This window comes from Pleurodeles waltl, chromosome 6, assembly GCF_031143425.1.
Source record: "Pleurodeles waltl isolate 20211129_DDA chromosome 6, aPleWal1.hap1.20221129, whole genome shotgun sequence".
Lineage (NCBI taxonomy): Eukaryota > Metazoa > Chordata > Amphibia > Caudata > Salamandridae > Pleurodeles > Pleurodeles waltl.
Window position 1 is genome coordinate 627,800,644 of NC_090445.1, and position 24,303 is coordinate 627,824,946.

The 24,303-nt window shown below is 42.9% G+C and overlaps 1 protein-coding gene across 2 annotated transcripts in view; it reads right to left on the reverse strand.

The window, feature by feature from the left end:
* Window positions 1-24,303, reverse strand: part of LOC138300082 (mitochondrial glutamate carrier 1-like) — a 264,150-nt gene that overhangs the window by 99,795 nt on the left and 140,052 nt on the right. For both annotated transcript variants that reach the window (XM_069238960.1, XM_069238959.1), the window contains one exon: window positions 14,824-14,914. In XM_069238960.1, the coding sequence (XP_069095061.1) occupies window positions 14,824-14,914 (91 nt within the window). The remainder of the gene's footprint in view (window positions 1-14,823; window positions 14,915-24,303) is intronic.

Consider the following 24,303-nt stretch of genomic DNA (forward strand, 5'->3'; position numbering starts at 1 on the left):
CCTATGAAGGGAGCATGCCTCACAGCAGTGCAAAAACGAATTTAGGAGTTTTACACTACCAGGACATGTAAACTACATAGGTACATGTCTTGCCTTTTAGGGAATACCTTAGGGGTGTCTTATATGTTGAAAAAGGGGAGTTTTAGGCTTGGAAAGTACTTTTAAATTACAGTGGAATTGGCAGTGAAACTCCACACACAGGCCTTGCAATGTCAGACCTGAGACAAGGTTAAGGGGCTACTTACGTGGGTGGCACAATCAGTGCTGCAGGCCCACTGGTAGCATTTAATCCACAGGCCCTCGGCACACATAGTGCACTCTACTAGGGACTTATAAGTAAATTAAATAGTCCAATTGGGTAAGATCCAATGTTGCCATGTTTAAAGGGAGAGAGCATATGCACTTTAGCACTGGTTAGCAGTGGTAAAGTGTGCAGAGTCTAAAAACCAGCAAAAACAGTATCCAAAAAGTGGAGGGAGGCAGGCAAAAGGTTAGGGGTGACCACCCTAAGGCTGTCAGGTCTAACACTGACATATTCATTTCACTGTAATTTAAGGAAATTACTGTGACATGTATTTGACTACAGTGGTCCCAAGCATATGTGTTGGGCCCACACAATGTACACTGATAAAGCGGGTTCCCTGACTTCGAGTCCGGTGACAGGGGCAGGTGGGGACATGTTTTCTCTGTAGTCCAGTGGCAGCAGCAACTGAAGGTTTTGTCCATTCATGTCAAGTCGAAAACCGAAGGGGATGCAAGAAAAAAGGTAGATTACTACCTCATCTCCCCACCCCCCCCAAACTGCCAACTCCATAGTGGATGTTGGTCCGCCACCGTTGGATTGGCGGTAAGACACATCCAAATCTGCTCGGTGGAAAAGGTGGCTGGTGTCTCACTGCCGGCCACTGTTTCCTATGGCAATGCAGGTGGAGTTTCTTGGTGGAGATGGTAGGACAAATGCTGAACTATCACCTATGGGACCGCCAACATCTAAATTGGGCAAGCAGATTGCCAAGGCGGTGGACATGTTTTCAGTCAGATAAACAATGGTTGAGAATTTACTTTACTGCAAAGATCTAAATGAGGCCCAATTTTACCAGGTCCAATCAAAGGTTTCAGTAATTACAACCTGAGCTCAACCCTTGGTAGTTATGTCACACAGAAGAGAAAACGTGTAAATCGTTTAGAAGTATCAGACAGTTAGAAAGTTAAAAATACAATACAATAAAAATCCAACCCAAATATGTAAAAATAGAGGAAAATGTAATAGTCAAAATGACACGAAAACAACTCAAATCCAATAAGGGTAACAGGAGATATGCATTTTTAAAGATTTATGTGATAATAGCACCAAAAAGAGCAAATCATGAGTGATAGTTAATATAGCAGACCAACACATAGGCTTGATTTGAGACCGATTCTGATGGTCGGGCTGATACATCAAGTCAATTGGTCTTGCTAGGGCCTGGAGGTAGGGAAGTTTAAGAATGTTTTAAAGCCCGGGTCAGAAAAGGGGCATACAAGGCAAACCTGAAATCCAATCTTACAATGTGGTACTGCTCATCACATACTTTTTTGTTGTCAGTCTTTTGAAGCTCTGTAGCAAACGTTCTGAAAAAAAATCCAAACTTCTTTTGGTGCCTAAGCAACTACAGGAGTACACTTTTTGTGCCCCAGGACCTCGGAGAAAGCACTTAGAGACTCCCAGCATGTCAGCAAGAGGTCAACCGCAAAATCCAGTCCAGGTCCAGTTGCCAATGGTCAGCCAGGAATATCCTCTTGAGGTGCTTTATGCTCCTGAAGGCATTAATGGGATCAGCTGTTTGAGCCTAGCAATGTTCTGATGGGGTGCCTTGGCATGCCACATTTATGCCTGGCACTGGAGAGTAAATGACCATGATGTCTGTGCACTCCCTAACCAATTAGGTAAATATTCCTGGGGGTAACTCTCCCTACTTTCTCTGTTGTTATAGTTTGCTTTGATGCACAGAGCCCAAAACAAAAATACTATGTGGCAAAGCATTTTAAAAATGGCAAAAGACTTTGGCCACTCTAAACGTAGGCTCCGAGAACAGGGGTGTGTGAGGGTGTCATGGTTTAATCACCAGTATCTTCCCACATCTAACACTACAATCTAGGTTGAAGCAGGCGCCTCACCTACAGTGAGGCATAAATTGAGAAGTCTGGTAGGACAAGGGCAGGATCCTTCAGCAGCGAGACAGGGGATACACAAAAATTGTCCTCACAGCCTGTTCTCTCCCTTTCAATTGTGCCCCATGTGTTGCATGTGCTTCAACAGACCTGTCAAGCAGATTACACTTTGTTATCACAGGATGCTCACAACCGTCACCATGCATATTCTTTGGACTTAAGATGAGTCATCTCTGCCAATTCAGATCAGCTTATTGTTTGCTCCAGTGAGACATTTCACACCTCTGTCACACCTATTCTGGGGCTTGAGCAGAGACTGGGACCTAGAGGCGCTTGTGCTAATTAGCCTTCTGCCACTCTAGGCAGGAAAAGGGTAACTTTGTGAAATTACTTTTCCTTAATATGTATCTAAAATCTGATTTCGCCATTCGATTGTTATTAACTAATAAGTAGTGGTTTAAATATTTTCCAACTGGACCCATTCCTGAGATACAGTATTAGTAGTTTAATCTGTATTTTAGTTATTTAGCATGCCACAGTGAAAATAGTATTTAGGGCTTTGTTGCTGTAGTGACATGACAAACTTTATTTTATACATGCCCCACTATTAAATACCATGCCCCCTACCTTGTATGCCACAAGGTTCACATAAGGGTGACTTATTGATATATAAAAGGAAGCTTTTTACCTCCCAAAAAGGGTTATTTTCACAGGTCACCAATCATGTTTAACATTGGAGCAGTCAGGCTTGAAATGTAGGCATGAAACCATGTTTTCCTTGTCACACTAATGGATGGCACAGTAACTTCTTCAGTCCACAGCTGCCATGTAAATAATAATAAGTGCCAGCCCCAAATATTTGACATATAAACAACAAGACATGTCAGAAAAAAACAGCTATCTTAGTTGTCCACAGTGAAGACCTACGTTAATCACTGGAAAGCCAAATAAACACAAGAACAGGGCCTGTGTGTCAGTTCTCTGCCTCTTTGCCTTGGCACTTAAAACCTCCTCTTTTATTACATATAAGTCACCCCTAAGGCAGGCCATAGGTATTCTATAGGGCAGGGTGCCATGTAAGTAAAAGGCAGGACATGTACTTTTAAGTTTTACATGTACTGGTAGTGAAAAGCTCCCAAAGCCATTTTCCAGTACTGTGAGGCACAATCCTCTAATAGGCCAGCATGGGAATTCATTAATATGCTTTTAAGCTGTAATTCCTGATCAGAAAGGAATAGTTACATCATGTTTCATATCATTGAAATGGTAGTGATAAATCATCTTTACTGGTAAGGTCGGATTTAATATCACTATTTTGGAAATGCCACTTTTAGAAAGTGGGCATTTCTTTGCTCTCACTGCTCTGGGTGCCTTGCAGCCTGTCTCCAATACATGTCTGGGCTCTGTGACAGCTACACTTTGTGCATTAACTCTAGACAACCACAAACACAGGAAGGGTGGGTGTGACAAAGGACTCATCTGCATTCATCTGCATTGTGATGGGCCTTCCTGGGCTGGAAGGCTAGAAGGGGTGCTCACACTTACATTTCAATAGGGAAGGTCCTGTCCCCACAAAAAGGGCTGATTACCCCCTCCTGATAGTGTAGAGTCAGGGCTGGGATGAAAGGGAGACCTGTGCACTTCAAGGAACTGCTTTGAGGTCACACCCACTTCAAAGGCATTTTTGGGTACAGGTACTGGGGCTCTGACCCTAGCAAAGCAGTACACTTCTAGACTTTGGAAGAACTCTGCTGGAGTAAAGACAGCTGTGATGTAAGGATTGGTACTTTGACTGGAATGACTGCTCCAAGGAACCGCTTCTCAGCTGCCTGCTGATCTCTTCCCTGCTGAGGATAAGGAATGGACCCATCCTGTGGAACCCAGTGTGAATCCAAGGGCTTACTGGCTTGCCCCCTCCTCTTCTGCAGTCTCAGGGACATCAAAGACTGCCTGCGACTCTCCTGGTGCTACTGGACACTGCCATATGTGAAGCCTACCACTCCCTAAGATGTCCCCTCTGGTCGTGGGCCTCAGAAGTGGGTTCTGCAACTGAATTCTGCAAAAAATGATGCATCACCTTCAGAGCATGAGAAATTCTGCTGCATCGCTCATCCGACGCCAAAGCAGAGGGTGTTCAACAACAGCAGATTCAGAGTTTTCTTCAAATTTGTTACTCTTTCTTTGTGTGCTGCATTCTGAAGCAACATAGAAATAGGAAAATGTTCAGGGGATTGTTTTTGTGCAGGAAGGTGTACCTTCCTGCACCAAAACAATCTTGTTTACCATGGAGGCACCCTTGCACTATGGTGCAAGGGTGCCTGCATTGGCGCTAGGCAGCCAAAAGTGCACTAGCACTGGGAAATCACAGAAATGCACTGTATATTGTTAAGTACGATGCATTCCGTCCCTTTCCTTATCGTGCAGCGCACCAAGGTGACTTGCTGCCCTATGCTACCTGATAATTTCATAAATATGCCACATAATTTGGAACTTTTCATTGTTACCATAAATACATTGCTGTTATGCTGGGTTTTACCTTTTTTGTTAGTACTTCTGTGTTTATAAACATTTAGTGATCGCTATCATTATAGAATATTTAGAGCCAGGGGTACTGTTGTATTTGATTTCTTTACCGTTTGGTTTTCCATTTAAGTTTTGTGTGCTTTTTTAAAAAATGTGATCTTCATTTCTAATTATATATATTTAGATAGCTTGAGCGTTGTGTATTTATACAAACTCACAACCCTGGCTTGACATTCACCTATGTATTGCAATTGTCAATGCATAGATTCTTGAATTACTTAAACAGAGTAGTGCACTGATCAAAGGAATCAAGCCAGAAACACAGAAACCAGCCCTATTTCCCCAACATCAGCACCCCAGTATTACTGCTACTCAATTTAAGGAAGTTCTTTTGCCTCCAGGGCAGGGCAGGCCTTTGATTCCACTAGGAAGCTCGCCGGTTACCTGGAGTCACAGGAGGCCACTTTTGAAAGCAAGGGAATCTCATAGTGCTTTTTTCACTTTCCCCAGCTCCCCAAGGTTAATTGCAGCAGGTACAGGGAGGCCTCAATAAAGGGGAAAATGGAGGGGGAGGAACGGAGAAAGTAATCAGAGAGAGAGAAGAGAGAGAGGGGGAGAGAGGAGAGAAGGAGAGAGAAAGAATGGATGAATGGAATGAGAGAGATAGCGTGTAAAGACCAAGGGAGAAGCCTGGTTTGACCATTTCTACCAAGGCTACTTCTAATTCCCCAATTCAGCCCCTTTCGTCTCCACTTCCATGCGGCCAGCATGGAAGTCCTGAGGTAACATTGAGGTGCTAGTTGCATTGATCATGAGGATAATATTATGAGCATAGGTAAAGTATATCATGCTGGTTTATCAAGTAATGCTGCCAAGTGGTGTATATCCACAGGAACAATATTTGGACTATCCAAATAAACCTTCAGAAATTTGTAGTCTATTTCAGAAGCAAAGAAGGCAACAGGAGACTGTTGGTCTTGTCGAGAGCATCGGAACAGAAGGAGGTTATCCAGTTAAAGACCTGAACAACTTACGCATGTCTCCGCAGGTTGCTGAGTCAAGATGGAATGGTCAAGAGATCATTGATTTGTGTTAACTCTATTCCAACTCCAATTTAAACTGAATGTAGTAGACTATGATCCATCTAAATGTCCTGAAGCTGGTGAGGTACGCCACCTTTTACCAAATTTGCTGGCTAAAGCAATTTAGGAATAGGGTTAAAATTGCCCAGGCCCTCCAGATTGGTGGATGCTTTTTAGCGAGTGATGACGATAACTTTTTCTCCTGTCAGAAATATGTCACAATTTGACCCGCCCAAAAAAAAAAAAGGACAGAAATGGTGAGGGATGACCTGAAATTAGGTCCATCTGGATATAATTTCAATGAGGAAAAAATAAAATAGATGTTACGCAGAGTTAACTGACAACTTCAACTGGATCTAAGCAAATAACAATGTTAAGTAGCCAATTATCCATTCAAATCAAAGAAAACAATATTTGATCTACTCCAGTAAAATACAAGTGTAGCAAGTGACAACCCTTGCCTGTGGGGCATTATACTTTTGGCGCAGCCGAAGTGTTAAACATAATCTATCAACACTGTTGTATCAGGGTTGGCTTTTAAGTCCACCTATGTATTCAACCCCTCATTTAAAAGATCATGGTTGAATTAACATCAGAGCAAATCTACCCTCAAGGAAATAGTGAAGATTTACATCATGGAAACCGAGTGTGAGGATTTTAGAACCAATTCATTCATATAATTTCTGTAAACTGGACTGGTTAATTTAGCAGTTCTGGGTGTACAGAGGTAGATGCAGAAAAGCATGGTTTAGGGGCCTGATATACAAAGAACCACCCAATAGTAATATATAGGTAAAAGTAAAAATAGTGAAATATTTGTATGTAAAATATTAATGTAAATTGATAGTCTGAGTTGATTTTAAACGTAGAACAAAACAGAAAATGCCAGAGCACTGTTAACATTATTTTAATTTTATATTAATTTTTCTGAGTATATTAAATTAAACAAAAATTATTTTGCTAAAGTAAAAAATAAATCCCACCTAAAGTAATAAAAAACATATTCTTTATTTTGTATTAAAATTATTAGAAGTGCTAGAAATGATGTTTAGAATTAATTAAAAGTAATGCAATTGTAGATTATTAGAACAAGTGTTACATTCATTATTCAGTTCAAATATGTTAGAAAAATAAAATAATAAATATGTTTTATCTTTATATATTTTTAAACATCAGATTACATTTATATATATTTTAACTAATTTAAATATTATAATTGTTTGCAACATTATTTCCTATGAGGTTTTAAGTCCCTGTCTCCTTTCTTTTCTATGGGATAGTGTTGCAGTACCAGTTATTGACCATGTGTGGTGCTGGACTTACTTCAGCTCTAAGTTGAAGTACATTTATTAATGTTTTGGGTCATTGTTGACTGTAGTAACTTTAAAGGCACAGATTGTAAATAGCAATGAGGTTTCACATTTGTGGGTGGGGGTAAGCACTTCTGTAAGCTCTACTTAAACCCATCCTTACACCTTCCTAAACCCCACCTATCTACTAGTAAGTATATCAATTTTTGTAGACACTCCTTTTGTTCTCTCCCACATAGTAAGTACTATTATGAGGTTATCTTGTGTGTGTGAGGATCACCCCAATGGAAAGATAAGAGAGTTGGAGGTGGAGATTTACACTCGTGAATTTCTGAAATTATATTGTGGTAAATAGTACTATTATAGTACCACTTTATGTACTAGAAAATGCAATTTGTGAACTGAGCCCAGTAGGTTTACTGACTCAGGATGAAAATTGTGTCTCACCCCAAATGGAAGGCATAACAAAGATGGCGGCCTGCTGGTGTCAGCAGATTACCATGTCTGTGTTTGCATTTAAATAAGGTACTTTAAAAGAAAATGGACTTGCATTTAAGAAAAACACGTTTTTGGTAAATGTTTGTTTAAGACTGGGCAGTGGTCCCTTGGACCAACTGTTTCTCATTGCTAAAGAAAAAGGCGTACCTTGATGACCATTTCCCCTGTGCAAATGGGCTACCAACTCCTTTGAGGAGTACATAACCATTCATTGGTTTGCCACCAAAACTGCGATTGCAAACCATTGACATATGTTATGTGCGAGGGAGTAATGGACAGAAGATATTTGTTCAACCTGGGGGAAAACATCGGGGTAAATAAGTACACCACCCACTTGGTTCAGTTAACTACTCCCTTTGTGCCAATACTCTGGCAACTTTATTTCCTCGGTCCTGACGTCAGGACCCAACCACACCAACTCAGGTCCAAGGGGGTATCCCTTTTACCCTCGTGCTAGAGCTGACACAGAAACACCCCTGTCAGCACTGATCACATGGTTTAAACATAACGTTCCTCTTTAACTCAAAATAAAATAAACAAATGCAAAACGGAACTAGTTGTAGAAAACACATGCGCTGGTATCACTTCCCCAACAATGGAAAACAAAAACACAGTTATTACCATTAGACCTGTATGAGCTCTATGAGGGACTCACAGTTATGAACATACATAGTCCTTGAGCTTTATAGTGGCAGAAGGCCGGGGATGTAGATCATATCGGCCCATTCCTTTTCGAAGTGCTGCATCTGTTGTAGAATCTGTAGGGGAAACATCTGAGTTTGTTCCACGAGCATCAGAATCATGATCACGGTTCGGAATTGCCCCAGGCACATACTGGGCTTCCGTGGAGGATTTGTCAGGACCAGATAAGGACTCATCATTGACAGGAAAAGGCATTTTCCCCACCTCCTCATTACCGACACCACATTCAGACATTTCAGGTGACCCCTGATCCAGCCCATTTCAATTGTATCGCTTAAACCAGGAAACATTTCTCGTTACCACTTCAGTACCTCTGTTCACTGTCACCAATGTGCCCTTTACTCGGTCAACGGTCCATGGAATGGGCTCAAACGAAAGTCTGAATTTCCCTACCGGAAGTCGATTCTTCATCAGCACCAGTTCTCCTACTTGTAGGTCTCTGATGCGAGCTCGTCTCTTCTGAGACATTCGATCATTCTGTATTCTGCGATGGCATAGCCGGATAGCCATGTGATCTTGGAGCAGAGTGGGAATGCTCACATGAGGAATCGTGTCTCTTACTTCCCTGTACATACAAACCGCACTAGGGGCCACTCTCGTCATGCAGTGTGGCGTCAGAGGGTATTCCCTTAGAAATAAAAAAATGGCACACTCCATGTTCTTACCCTGGGCTATTGCAATCCTCAGCGCCACGTTTAATGTACTCATAAATCGTTCCACTTCCCCGTTGGCTTGGAGCCACCGAGGAGTGATCTTTCTGTGATGAATGGCATGCGAAGCTAGGTATGAGGCAAACTTGTGACTTGAAAAAGGGGGACCATTGTCTGTTCTCAATTCTTGCAGGATCCCATGGGTAGCAATTATTTTCTCCAGACATGGTATCACTCTCTGTGTGATGGTGGATTCCAGAACTTCCACCTCGGGGTATTTTGAAAAATCATCGATGACAACTAGCATGTGTCATCCGTCGGGCAGACTGCCTAGATCTGCTCTGGCCCTTTGCCACAGAGTGGAGGGAATCGGCTCTATGATGATGGGCGATGGAGGTTCTGCTGGGATCAGGGTTTGACACACATGACAGTGCTGTATGGTCTGTTCCACACGGGCATCCAAATCAGGAAACCATACCTTACTTTGCAACATTGCCTTTGTCTTTACCATCCCCTGATGGGCGGCATGCGCTAGGTCAATCGTCTTTTGTCGCAAACTCTTGTGTCAAACACAGAACAGAGACTGCAGTGTTGCTCTGGCTTCAGTCGTTCTGAGAGACAAATTCTGTTTCAACAGATGCCACCTACCATCACGAACATACGACATTGCCAGTTGCAGAGCCTCATCCATCCTGGTGGCCTCTTGTATCTCTTTCAGTGACATCGGCAGTGACCTGGATCTTTCCACCACCAGCCTCATGTATTCCTCAACTGCTTCCGCCTCATATTCCTCCCAAGCCTTAACTGGTCTGGCATGTCTTGAGAGGTAGTCATCTGGGTTTTGTGCACCCGGTCTGTACACCAAAGAAAGTTGGTATCCCTGCAGCTGGAGAATAGATTTTTCTATTCGGGTGGAGGTTGAGACCCTGTTTTACTGAATAAAGGTATCAGTGGCTTGTGGTCCGTGGATACAACAAAAGGATGACCATATATGTACAGATGAAAATGACGACATCCCCAGTGTACAGCTAACGCTTCTTTTTCAATGAGTGAATAGCGTCTCTCCGTCATTGTTAATGCTCTGCTAGCACACCCCACCAATGCCCATTCGCCATCATCACCCTTTTGTGACAGGACAGCCCCTAGCCCCATGGGACTGGCATCAACAGACAGTTCTGTGTCTTTGGCAGGGTCAAAATAAACTAACGTGGTGTCTGCCGATGGCGCTTGCTTGGTTGCTTGAAATGCAGTCTCTTGTATCGAGCTCCATTCCCAGGTGGTGTGGGTCTTGGTGAGCTCTCTCAGAGGAGCCGTGAGGGAGATCAGATTAGGAATAAACCTTCCACAGTATGTTACCATACCCAAGAAACTGCAGACTCCTGTGACGGATGTGGGTGCGGGTGCCGATTTGATATCAGCCACTTTCTCGGAATCAGGCCAAACTCCTTTTTCTGATAAGTGATACCCAAAGAATGCAATGTCTTGTCTCAGGAATTCACATTTTTCTCTGTGTAGCGTTAACCCATTTAGGTGCAGCCTGTGGAACACAGCATGAAGGCCCATATTTATACTTTTTGACGCTAAACTGCGCTAACGCAGTTTAGCGTCAAAAAGTTTTGCGCCGGCTAACGCCATTCTGAAGCGCCATGCGGGCGCCGTATTTATTGAATGGCGTTAGCCGGCGCAAGCAGACCGGCGCTGCCTGGTGTGCGCGAGAAAAACCACGTACACCAGGCAGCGCCGGCGTAGGGGGAAAATGGCGCATGGGCGTCTTAAAATGGGGCAAGTCAGGTTACGTCGAAAAAATCGTCGTAACCCGACTTGCGCCATTTATTTTCGACGCCCATCCCCCATCAACATGACTCCTATCATTGTAAAGATAGGAGTCATGCCCCCTTGCCCAATGGCCATGCCCAGGGGACTTCTGTCCCCTGGGCATGGTCATTGGGCATAGTGGCATGTAGGGGGGCACAAATCAGGCCCCCCTATGCCAAAAAAAATTATTAAAAAAAAATAAAAAAATACTTACCTGAATGTCCCTGGGGTGGGTCCCTCCAGCCTTGGGTGTCCTCCTGGGGTGGGCAAGGGTGGCAGGGGGGGTCCCTGGGGGCAGGGGAGGGCACTCTGGGCTCATTTTGAGCCCACTTGTCCCTTAACGCCATGCCTGACCCAGGCGTTAAAAAGCGGCGCAAATGCGCCGTTTTTAGCCACGCCCACTCCCGGGCGTCTCTTTTGCCCGGGAGTATAAATACCACGTAAAGGCCTGGGAGTCATTTTTTAGACGGGAACGCCTCCCTTGCATATCATTAACGCAAGGAAGGGGTTCACGCTAAAAAATGACGCACATTCCGGGAACTTTGGCGCTATTCGCCTCTAACGCCATAGTATAAATATGGCGTTAGTTGGCGTTAGTTTAGCGTCGAATTTGCGTCAAAAAAAACGACGCAAATTCGGCGCAAACGGAGTATAAATACGGCCCGAAGTCTCTTTAAGTACACTTCAACCATGGGAGCTTGTCGTCGCTCACATTGATGACACCCTCCAGACCAGCCAGCAACCCTCGTATAGTGTCTTGAAATACTTCTGCGGCGCTGGCGATCCTGAAACTCAAACGCCGGTACCTTCTTAGCCCAACGTGGATCGAGAATGTTGTTATGGCTCTGGATTCCGATGCCAACATCAGCTGATGATAGCCTGCACGGAGGTCCATTTTCGAGAACCACCTTGAGCCACTGACTTCCGCTACAATATCATCCACTGTGGGGGTGAGATGACGTTCCCTCCGGCTAGCCACATTTGGTAGTCTCATATCAACACACATACGCACTTCGCCAGGGTATTTTGGTTTGCACGTGACCACAATCAGTGACACGGAGTTGGTCCTTCCACTTTCTCAATAATGTCAGCCTCTTCTAGCTTCTGTAGCTCCGCTTCCACCTGGGGCGAAGGTGAAATGCTATGCGTCTGTGTTTGAGGGCCACTGGTTTGATAGTTTTATCAATGGGTAGTTTTATCTGATGATTTTTCAGAACCCAATCCCTTTGAACAGATCAGCGTATTCTTCTTCCAGGCACGCCAGTGCCCCTAGATGTATACTGAATGGAAACACCACCAATTTTAGCTCTTCCACTGTGCGGCAACTGAGTAGCATTCGGGTGCCTATTTTTGTCACATATATTTTTGCCCAGGTGGTTATGTCATCATGCGTGACGTCCATGGTGAACACCCTGGCCAGTGGAATGTGCGTGGCAGATCCAAATGCAAACACTTGCACTGATGTATAACGAAGTTGGGGGCGATTTGGTAGTTGGCTGAATGCGGATTGAGCCAGTATGTTTATTGAGGCCCCCGTATCTATGAGTGCAGTCACCTGATGACCTGCCACCCGTATCTTGGGAACTTTCTCCCTAATCCGACTGTCTGGTTCAGTTGCATGAATAATGTATACTGTCCCTTCTGGCTCATCATCATCATCCATGTCTGTGATGTCCTCTTGTTGTTGAATTGTTTTCGCGGCGTGCATTGTTTTGGGTCTTTCTCCCTTGGGCCTTGCTGTGGAATGGCACACCTTGGCAAAATGATTGAGCCTCTGACAGTTAGTGCGTTGTTTTCCTGACGCTGGACATTTGCCTTGGTGTGGGTAGGACCCTCCACACATGTAGCAGGAGTGACTCATGCTGGTAGACTTCATTTTGTCTTTTTTTTTTTACTGTGGCCGCCGATGTGATGGCATTTACTGGTTCTGTCTTGATGGACTGTGCGAGTCCAGATTCCATGTGCGCCGCCCTTACTTTGGATAGCTCCTTTGATCGACCCATAGTCAACATGTCTGCCATTGTCATGCCTGGAATTTGTAGAATGTGTTCCCTTAATTTGGTGGAATGGCACCCTTCAATGAATTGCGCCTTTATTTCATCCGCAGGGTCAGGCAAGGTGCACGTGCTGGCCAGTTCTCTCAATCGCGCATAGAAGACGTCCACTGAGTAGTTGTCTTGCTTGCCGGAGCAGAAAACGCTCATAATCTGGATTGGCCAGAGGTTCAAAATGAGCAGTGATTGCTTGTTTGAGAGTCAGATATGTGAATGGAGGTCCCTCTTCAACCACCTCCTTGCTTATCTTGTGGGCTGCTGCCCCACCCACATGTAGGAGCATGGGTTGTCGCCGGTTGGGGTCCAGCGTCATTGCTGCAAAGTAATTTTCTAGGCGCTCTACCCACGACTTCCATTTTGCTGCCTAAGCTGATGGGGGCCCTTCCATCAGAAAAGGCTCAAGCGCCGGAAATGTGGCCATTGTTATGTGCTTTAGTGTCTACCAAGAGACTAGGTACTTGTGGTGACACAGACAACTTGATTGTTCCCTTTGATGTCAGTGCAGCGTGGGAAATGAGACTATGAGGCTCACTTTTTTTTTGTAGAATTGGAATAATCTTCCCTTGCCGTTGTGTCACGTAAAGTAGGAGTCTTTTACTTTGACTCCGACCAGCTGATTGCAAACAGGACGCCGTAAATACACTGTTCTGGGCGTGGCCTGTTACCCGCTCTGGATCGCCGACTCACCGTTTGATGGTGCTGACGGCAATGTGCGCACTCCGTCCTCTCCGGTCCACTCGCCTCCTGCCGCAAGAGGCGCACCAGCTGCCTACGCCGCCTCTGACGAGCACCTGCGACTCTCCAGCCCGGCCTTTGCCGGAATCACGACCCTCTGGAGCCGCCCGCTCGACTCAGCGTGTTCTCGCAGGCATCAGGCACTGCATACAGGTCGCCAGGGCAGGTACGTGCGAGGTCCATTGCACACGCTCGTCGCCAATTTGTTATGTGCGAGGGAGTAATGGACAGCAGATATTTGTTCAACCTGGGGGAAAACGTCGGGTAAATAAGTACACCACACTCCCTTCGCGCCAATACTCCGGCAACTTTATTTCCTCGGTCCTGGCGTCAGGACCCAACCACACCAACTCAGGTCCATGGGCGTTTCCCTTTTACCCTCGTGCTAGAGCTGACACAGAAGCACCCCTGTCAGCACTGATCACATGGTTTAAACATAACTGACGTACACTATACCAACCCACAATTTGGAAGCAATCCCCTGAACTTGCTGCTCCCAAATTGTGAATAAATATGCATTTCTAAAGGCATTTGAGATGCGGTAAACATCAAATGGCAAAAAGGGTTTAGTACATTTAAAAATGCCACTTTGTGGTTGCACACCCTGTGATTTTCTGTCCTCACTATTGCTCTCATATCTTTCACATTCAAGCTGACTATTGAAAAATCTGTTCCACTGCTTTTTATGCATTTGATTTGCCAAGGAAACAAAATATCCAAGATGAAAATTGTCTGCATCTTCTTGGCAAGTAATATGAGAATGTCACCACTACTACCACGTAAGCCCCACACCAAAAGCTTCAGACTGCCTTTCCACAGAACAAAGAATCCAATACATGGTCCTCTTCTCCACCTGTTGTGTTACCATAAAAAAAGCAGTGCAATTGTCCCAGCTTTACTCTGATCATAAAGAAATAACTGTAGAGCACACTGGAAAGGGAAAGGAGCCTTTAGAGTCCAAAATGTGTATGTGAACACCATGCGACGTAGCCCCCACCAGCAACAAATCATTTTCAGTTACTGAAAACATTCTTATACTAATTTGCCTTCTCCCCCTCCCAATATCACGAATGTGGTTCTAACATGTAATATACGGTTTACTCATCATGGACGACAACATCATAAAATGATCTTGATGGTTGTAGATCTGTTATGAATACAACATGGCGTTATATTGAAAGTCAAGTCAATATCTCAATGTTAAGCATTTGTACAGATTACATTTTGTTGATAGTATCAGTTGAAATTATTTGTTTATGATCAAATTATACTGTTTTCTCTACTGAAGTGCAGAAACACATACCCTGTCTTCGCCAAGTGCTGCCTGAAGAAGTCATTTGCAGCAAGCTTAATCGCCTTCTCTGGTGTTACAAGAGTCAGGTTCACTGCTGCCCCTGGGAAGAAATATATTTATTGTTAAAGACAGTTCATGACTTTCTTTGATGGCATGTTGTTAAAACGTAAGATCATAGGAACGTATTGGCAGAACAGAAAATCTAGCATAGGTCTTAGCAGGATCATGTACACCTCGTGCTAGCAGCCTGTGCAATATTACTTATGAGCCTAAGACGTACCCTTCCACGCATTAAGAGATGTGTGCCTGTTTTTAAGCCATGGCTAAAGTTATACATTTAACGCTGAATCTTTCTGAGTTATCACATGAGCTGCAGAAAGCAAAGCTCCGAAAAGGAAACAATCATTGATCACTGTTTCTAAGCTGTGCTGTCTTCAGCTCATGAAATAACTCAGAGAAATTCTAGATAAATGTATGCACTTAAGGCAGCGCAATCTCATCAAAAAGGTGCACAGCTGTACCCTGCATGAACACAAACATCCCTGAGGCTTCCAGTTCTTTCTGAAGTGGCAGTGGTGTGGCTCAACAGCATAGCTTAATAAATGAATACATTTAAAACATTTGGCCAAATGATTTAACAAAAATGAGCACTGGCAAGCCAATAGATCTCGGCAATCCAAGAGCTATTGGCGTTGTCAATGATAATGTATTTGAGCGATGTCTTACAGAGTGGAGTGGAGAGGATGTATGTGGTGTGGAGTGGAATTGTTTGTTATTGAAAGTGTAGTTATGTGTAGTGGAATTATGTGGTATAATGTGCAGTGGAAATATGTGGATATTAATTATGTGGTATTGAGTACACTGTAATTATGTGGAGTGGTATTATGTGTCATGGAGTCTAATTATGTGGAATAGTATTGTGTGTTGAAGAATGTCATGCAGTGGAGTGGAATTATGTCGTGTGGTGTAGAATTTGGTGGCATCATGTGTTATTCTGTGGTGTGGACTGGATGTAAGTGGTGTGTAGTGGCATTGTATTGTGGGAGTAGTTAAGCTGAATGCAGGGTATTCGCTGAAAACGTACCAGCTTTTGATAACATCAATAACTTTCTCTAGTTTGGAGGTTGATAAGATCATCTGTTAGTTTAGCTCATGGGTGGATCTATTACTTTAATAGGGAGGCATAGTTCTTTGGGTGACTCCAGTTAAAATACAAGTCAACAAGAAGGAATTTGAGACAGAGTAATTGCATCAGTTTTTGGAATAGCATCTGTATTAGTTCTGATATTTTGCCAAGCTTCAGTGATGACAAGAAGATCTAGAGTAAAGGAGTAAATCCATGCCTTTGGCTTCAAGGGAGTGAGCAAAATATTCATTGAAGAGCAGGTGCAAACAACTGGTGGTTTTAGCTTTTCTGCTCATAATCCATGACTTATCTGCCAGCTAAGCTGCACAGGGGTCCGACCACTTTCCAGGACATCTGATTCTGGGCAGCCCCCGGCCTCCTCCTCCATGCACTTGTTCAATCATTCCTCCTCATGGACACCGTATGCTGCCTACAGACATGCACTTATACCATGTGGACACCTCTCCTGCTCTCAGGCCCCTGATTCTGATGTACAGGCCTTGGGCTCTCTTGCAGACAATTCTTTCTGCCCACCTCACCTCCTTTCTCAGCAGACACCATGAAGTTCTATTACACTGCAACTCATATGATTTAAATGGAAACTTCGATCTTCAGATATGCATTTACTACAATACACAAAATGCAAGATGTTCACATTTTGTTGTTCACCCGTACAACCCTGACAAGTTGTAAACCCTTTCCCAAAGTTTGTAAAATTGGTGATATTACCAGAGAGTACAATCACTTACAGGTTCCTGTTCTGCCTAGTTATGGACATCCCATCATCTAACAAACCCCACGAATGCTAAGTATGATGAAATAAAATGCGAGCGAATAGGTGGGGGAAAGGGTGCATTGCTATGACTGTGTGGATATAAACTTTCTTTAGCATAGACAATATGAAAGCATCACTACTGTAGTCTAGGCATCCCTCTGACATATGTCTCAATGTTTGTTTGTAATCCTTCCACAGGCTCTGGGCTAGGCCGACCACAGATGGTTCTATCAGAATCACTGTAGTCCCACCCTCACTGGCTCTCGCGGCTTGAGACACCATATGGTGTGAAAGGGAGTAATGCAGGACCAGACAATCAAAGCAAATCATTCTAAATAGCCGGCCTTGGAGGCTGCCCATTTGCTTAGCAACAGTGGGACATAAAATGGGGAGGGTAGTTATATCGCATGACCAGAATGATTAATGCTCCAGTGCACAGAAAATCCTGGCGCACAGTACCGCACTACAGTAACACTGGCAAGGAAGTTACTCACCTTGCCCCATCTGCCACATACACACTAAAACTAAGAAAATTCAGCATTGCATTACCCAATCACACAGTTTCCACATCACCCCCACCGCAGCGCACAAGTACCTGCTACCTAGGCTCAAGGAGAAGCTATTGGTCCCTAACAGCAAGAACATGAAAGAGCTGCTACACACCCAAATCCATCTCCAGTGCGCTGTGTGACACTCATCCACAGAGAAACTAAACCGCACCTCAGCTGTGACCTAATGCCCTTCCCCATGCGCAGCCAATAATGGATGGAGCGACTAAAAAGAGGGACAGGATAATTAATAAAAAAAATAAATACATGGCGAGCGGAGCAAATTAAAACCCCAGCGCTCCTGAGGAGGGTTAGGAAACAAAGAAAAAAAATGCCTTAAATTGGTAATTGGTAAAATTAGGGTTTGTGTATTTAGTCCCTGCTCTCGAGAAGGAGTAAACAGAGGAAGAGGCATGACAAATGGATGCCATGGGCAAATGGAGAGAAACAAATAGGAGAGTGATAATGGAGCCAGCCAATGGCAAGCCTATGGGTGGGCTGAAGCCCCTAAAGTACATGCAACAGGTCTCTTTTCAAGAAAGCACACATGTGCCATCTGGAGCCAAGACTGAACAGATTGCTGCATTGCCTTACTCTGTGCTAAGGAGGCATTTCATGGGCAATGCAGAGGGTGTTGCCATGCAACACCTGTGGATTTTGATGCATGTCTAAGTGTACAAAAACTTGTAAACCTTGGAATGCGCCAAAACCTTATGCCTCCCCAGAGCTGGCACAACATGGAGAAATATCTTTACTTTTCCTTTCTTTTCCCTCTTTGTATGTGTGCTGAATGCTGCAGCACACATTGAAAGAGGGAAATACCCCAGTGGAATATTTTCACACAGGATGGTTTCCCTCTCTGCACAAAAACAAACCTGGATGCAACACAGACACCAGTGCACCATGGTGCAAGAGTGATTGCTTTGGCACTAGGCAGCCCATTGTGTACCAGCGCAGGGAGAAAGGACAGAAATGCTCCATATGCTACAGACATGAAACATTGCTGACCTTTACCTTTGATGAGGACAGCGCAGCAAGGTGACTTGCTGTTTTACCTTCACCAAAACCCCATAAATATGCCCCATCATCGCCAGGTTTACCATGAGTGTAGATAGACTTTGAATAGATTTTTAGTAGTCCAAGAGAAATTCGGGCAAGATGGTTTATTGGAAGTTATTGCTTAAGTTCATATTGAAGTCCCCAAGAATGATGAGGAGGATGTAAGGTGAATGCAATCAATAGCTTCTGGTGGACTGTATTTTGGGCTGGCATGAGCTTTGAATTGGACAGTAGCAGTGGACTGGTGCTCAGAATTGGGGATCAATACAGATGCTTATTCTCTACCTTTTTAGTTGTTGGAGGACGTCTTGCCATTGGTTGTGATCTGAACAAGGAGAGTTGAAATAGTCAGTTATATAAACAGTTTATTACAGATTGAACTTGCACTCCACATGCAGAAGGAGATTGGGGATGGCTCTTGATTGTAGTGTTGAACTTATGTATATTTAGCATTTAGTCACAGAATTTAAACAATGATGTGTAGTGATGATGGCTACACAGTACCAATTATATTTATGGAAAGTGGTGATTTGGGGAAGTAGGAGAGATAGTAGAAAGAGAAATGTATGTGGCAATGCATTAATGGATTTTTAGTTCCTCAAGTGTCTAGATTAAAGGTATAGAGTCCAATGTATGTGAAGTTTGAGTTACGTAAACTGGCAGTCTATAAGTGAAGCATAGTTAAGAACAAACATACTGGCAGTAAATAATTGACAGGTGGGAGCAAATTCACAGGTAGGGGCAAATTCTTAGTTGGAAGAACTTCACAGATGATTGAAAACGTATTGGTTGGATCAACTTCTCTTGTGGGAACAAATTAACAGATGGCAGTAAAACGTACAGGTACTTATCATGGCAATATTGTCTATATGCACATAGGTCCGGTCATTATGGCTATTTTGTGTGTTGCAAAAAGGTTACAGTGGCTAGACTCAGCCCTTATCACTGGCCTAACTTGCCTAAAGAGTTAAAGGACTTTTGCAGATTAGCCGTTTGCTGAGACACAGGAATGGACTCCCTGGCCAAAGAAGAGATTTAAATGAAAGCGTTGCTGAAAAGCTGCATTTGTGGCTAGGAAGCAAGACCTAAGATGGTGTCTCATACAGGGTAAGTCTTATGCCAAAGTTGCAGAGGTAAAGTTCAGTATCAGAAGCAGGAGAGCAGCAGAGAACAAGACAGTAGGTGCTTTCCTAACAGAACCAATCATATGGGAGATGAAGTCTAATGCACGAGGTGCAGACTTATCAGAATAAGCTTCTTGGATCAAGTGTTAGTTATAGGAGTAACTAAGGGAAGGATGTGAAAGGCAGGGTCATTTTATATATTCACAGTTAGTGGGTTTTGGCATAGTAGATTAACACAAGTAGCATGTGAGTGGAAAACTTCTGTAATTACTTTTAGGGGATTTTGATTTTATTATGCTGGACATGTTGATAAGGCTTAAACGAAGCATAAGTTAAAAGCTTTTATATCCATAGTGTGCTAAATCTTGCTATCTTAGATTAGATGCAATTGTAAAGTGTCTGGCTTCCCAGCACTGAATGTGTGCAAATGAAAGCGGAGCATCAGGGAGCAGCTGCGGGTAAGATTATTGAAGGGAGAGCCAGACTTTGCACAGTTTCTTAAAATGTGGCTCATTGTCCAGACAGCTCAGTTTGGTGGGGAACGAATTCCAGAGTTTAGGTATTAGATACATAAATGATCTTCCATCCCATCTGTAAATTCTAGGCATCTTCAGTACTCGGTCTATGGCAGACCTTAAGGACCTGGAGGGTATGTAGGGGGATAGAACCACCCTGATCATGGTAGGGCCTTTACAGTGAAGCCCTTTATGTATCAGGTACAATGATTCAATGTTCTTTATTCAATGGGAAGCCAATGTAGTGAGGCCAAGGCCTTTTTTAATGAGCCAGATCTCGAGCTCTTGTGAATGGTCACAACAACAGCCTTTTGAACCATCTTAAGCCTTTTAAAAACACACTTTGGGGAACCTAGATAAACCAAGTCTTCTAGAAGCATTTTGAATAATATCCAAAATTTTGCTTAAGGTTCTGAGAACACCAAAACAAGTGGCAGCATGTCTTTTTGTCTGTCAATTTATGAATAGTGATTTATCCAACCACATTCCAAGGCTTTTTATGGGGGATGAGGGGAGGGGCAGGTTTCCCAGTCATTCTGATGAGCTTATCGCTGGTTGGGGATCTGAACTGCTCCCTAAAATCCTAGGCTTAGCTTTTCTCTATTCAATTTTAGGCAACGGTTCATCATCCATCTGGCCACTCTTTCCAGAAAAGGGGCTAGCTGATGTTGCACAGACCACCTTCCAGGAGCAAGGGATACCACCAGCTGTGTATCATCAGCGTAAGAGACTAGTGATGGGCCATATTTCTGCACAATGTCCACCAAGGGGCACTTACAGATTAAAGAGAGTGGGGCTAAGGGCAGAGTCCTGTGGAACCCCACACTTCACAGGCAGAACATCAGAGAAATGTGTGTTTTCACAAATTTGAAAGGTTGTATTCCTCAATAAGGAGAGGAGCCATTTAAGCTCAACATTCGCAGCTCCTGCTTCTCAAAGTCTATCAGTAAGTACTGCATGGTCAACTATCAAAAGCTACTCTTAAATCCAGCGGGATGCAAAGCAAAGGTGCAAAGGTTTTCTCAGTGAGTAGAAAATAATTAGGCATAACAAGTAATAGATTAGGCAACGACAATAACTGCAAGTCTTGAATAAGACTCATGGCTACTTATTCATTTGAATCATCCTACTGTTTTTGGGAGGATGTGGTTTAAGCCTGCAGGAGCTCAGAGAAAACTCTTCACGGAAGATATGGGATTGCCTTTGACTCTTTGTAAACTGTAAAATGTTTAAATGTTTAAATATATACCTCACATCAGCTGCTGGAGTGTTTAACTTTTTAAACTGATGTTAATATATTATATAGATATGTGAGCAGATAAAGAGGCATGATGTTGGTTTTATATAAGGGCTAAAATATTCTCTGCTACACATTATAAGGATATTGCATGTCAGGAAGGAGGAAATTAGAGACAGGAACTTAAACGGGGATTTGCAGAATCCCATGTATTATAGCTGTTTAAAAACCCCAAAGTAATTTGTGAGTTCAGGAACCACACCGTAGTTTCATCTCCTCTGGGTTTCCTGTCAACAAAAATGATGTTATCCCTATATACTACGCTTTGGTAAGGCTTCTAATTTACAGCTGTCTCTGTAATTCAACCTTTACAATTATGAGTGTTAAGGAATACATCAATGAAATTGACAAATTGTATAAGCCAGCCTGTTTTAGTCAAAGAGTAGTGACAGGTATGGGATTTATGTTGCTTGATGCAACATTTGTGAGGAGTAATATTGGCAATTAAATGATGGCAGAATCACAAGTGAGTGGTGTAAGGGGTATAAGGATTTTAGACCTTAGATCTTTCTGTGTTAAGTGAAAGTTTCATTATTCAGTGCAGAATGTGTAGTAGTGGATGATAAGTTAACCAGGGGGACTAAGGGGTGATCCACACCCTTCTTGGAGGACTTTTGACCCAAAGGGCAAATGACGTGGCAGAGAAGAACACATGCTGTTGATGGCATATTTCATTGAGTGTTGGTTGTGTGCCAGGGAGCCCAGGCTGCAATTACGTATTACCGGGAGTAAATGAGACTGGATTGAAGGAGGAGTATAGAAGCAGGAACTGGAAGAGGTCGAAAGTCAGGCATCTATGCACCCACTCACTACTCCTTTCCCTCACACAGCCATTCATCTGCCTAATCATTCAATCACTAATCCCATCATGGACCTACTTTTGCATTTACCCACTCAACCAGTCGCACAGTCGCACACATATGATTGACCATACAGGCAGAAGCAATTTGACTTATAAAACTGTCAGAGCTATTGACTTGGTCAATGCTTTTCTGTTGTGAACAATGATTTCCTACAGGTGACAATTGGGCCTATACCTCAATGCATGTTCCTGTGAGGATTGGATCTCACTTGCACCCCAGGCCTCTATATATTTACATGTTGAGAACAATTTGACAAAATGAATCAAAGTTCACACAGTCTAAAATGGTCACATGGACATGGGTTATACATATGCATTACATGCTTGACATTGTTTAATCAGCAGATGTTACTGTCTCAGTTGCTAGAATTATCTAACAATTCAAATAAAACAGACTTTTAACGAGCAAGCAACAGCTGGCAGACAGAGCTTCAAAAAGATGGTTTACATGACCCCAGCAGTGTCTGAATGGCATGTGCCATGCAGTTTATTCCATGCAGACAGGATTTATTGTTGCCAGGAGAGACTGTGGTATAGCAGAAAATTTGGTACTGTGTTAATCAAGGTTTTAATAGTTTGACTGAGGAGTGATGCACTGAGAAGCCATTTTAGTGTGCATTCATTTGGACTAATGACTTAAATGTAGGTGGTATCCAAGTTTAATTCAATGTTTAAAGGGGTAATCTGTCATTATGTTGTAGTTTAAAGTCTAAACTAATAGTTGCATTGAAACAATATTGAACTTCTTATAAGTAATGATTTAAATATGTGTGCAAAAATAGAAAAATGCAGTTCTGCGTTATATTTACTGATATGCATAAACAAAGCTATTTAATTTAAAGTTACTGTAACATGAATGCTAATGAAGATTTAATAATGCAGAATTTATAATTTGTGTATGAAAAATGTATTTTATTTGAATGTATTAATGTGTTGATTTAATTCCTTTGCATTAGCCCAAATGAGGCCTGGTAGGCCATGTACTTTGTGTCTGTGCAGAAGATGTCAAGCCATCTTGTTAACGTGTACCTTTCTTTCAGGCTCTGTTTCCATGAGAAGACTAGTTGGGTAATAGATATCTATTTATTTACACATAGAAAGTTGTGAGAATCTGACCTTGTAGAAAATCCTGGACTGTGGACTATCAATTTAAATATTTGTTTTAATCTTGTGTGGAGTTACACAAATGGACGCTGTTCTCATGACAGACTTGGGAAAACATGGATATGTTTCAAATTGGAGTTGTATGATCAGTTTCTATTGGATGTTGCCCCTTCAATGCCAAATGAACTGTTGCTTTGAAGAATTAGATTGCTTTATGAACTTTTATGTCAATACCCAGCTGGAATTTGGTCAGATCAGATAATGAGATTCCCTGGCGCAGATGTAACAGAACCTTTCCTGCCATTCTTTGGGGCATGCTGAGCCCTTTGGAGATGTGTCTTCTTTACTGCCTTTGCCGTATTTGAATGCCTTGCTCAGATTTAGAGATTTTCTTCCTAACCCTGACAGAACACTTTTTACCAAGCTTTTGACATACTGATGCTTCCCCATTTTACCTACTTTTTGTCCCCCTTAGTTAGTAACTTGATGCCTGAGATAACCTTTTTCCAAATTTTTTTTGCTCTTTTAGATTTTTTGGTCTTTTGCCCCCCGCATGTGTTCTGCCCCACTCATGTTATTCCTTACTTGGTTACAATGTAGGGTTTCCCATATGCACAGCTAAATTGCACTTTGATGAATTAAAATGCCTTAATGCTTCTGAAAACTGAGCAATGTTTATTTTTCGTACATCAACGTATCTTATTGATGTTTTGTATTGTTTTTTGGTGAGTGCCTAGTTCTCTTAATGATAGTTCACCTGAACTTATTTTGTTGTCTTGGTCAGCCCCTTGGTGATTCTGTATCTTTACAACTTTGTCATGTGATTTGTATACATTCCTCTGAGCTTAAGCATGTAATACACCCCTTAACTTCATTCTTGATTGGAGTTTTCCTTGTTTTGCCACATTGTATCATTGTTCCACATCCTCTGCAGGGTCCAAAGATCTGTTGACCTTGTTGAGCATTGATTCCTGCAAAGGATGAAAATGCTCCAGCAACTGCAGTCGTTAACTTGAAACATTCCACTTTCACATCATATTTTACCTTGCTCTTGATTCTTGCAAGAATCATTTACATTG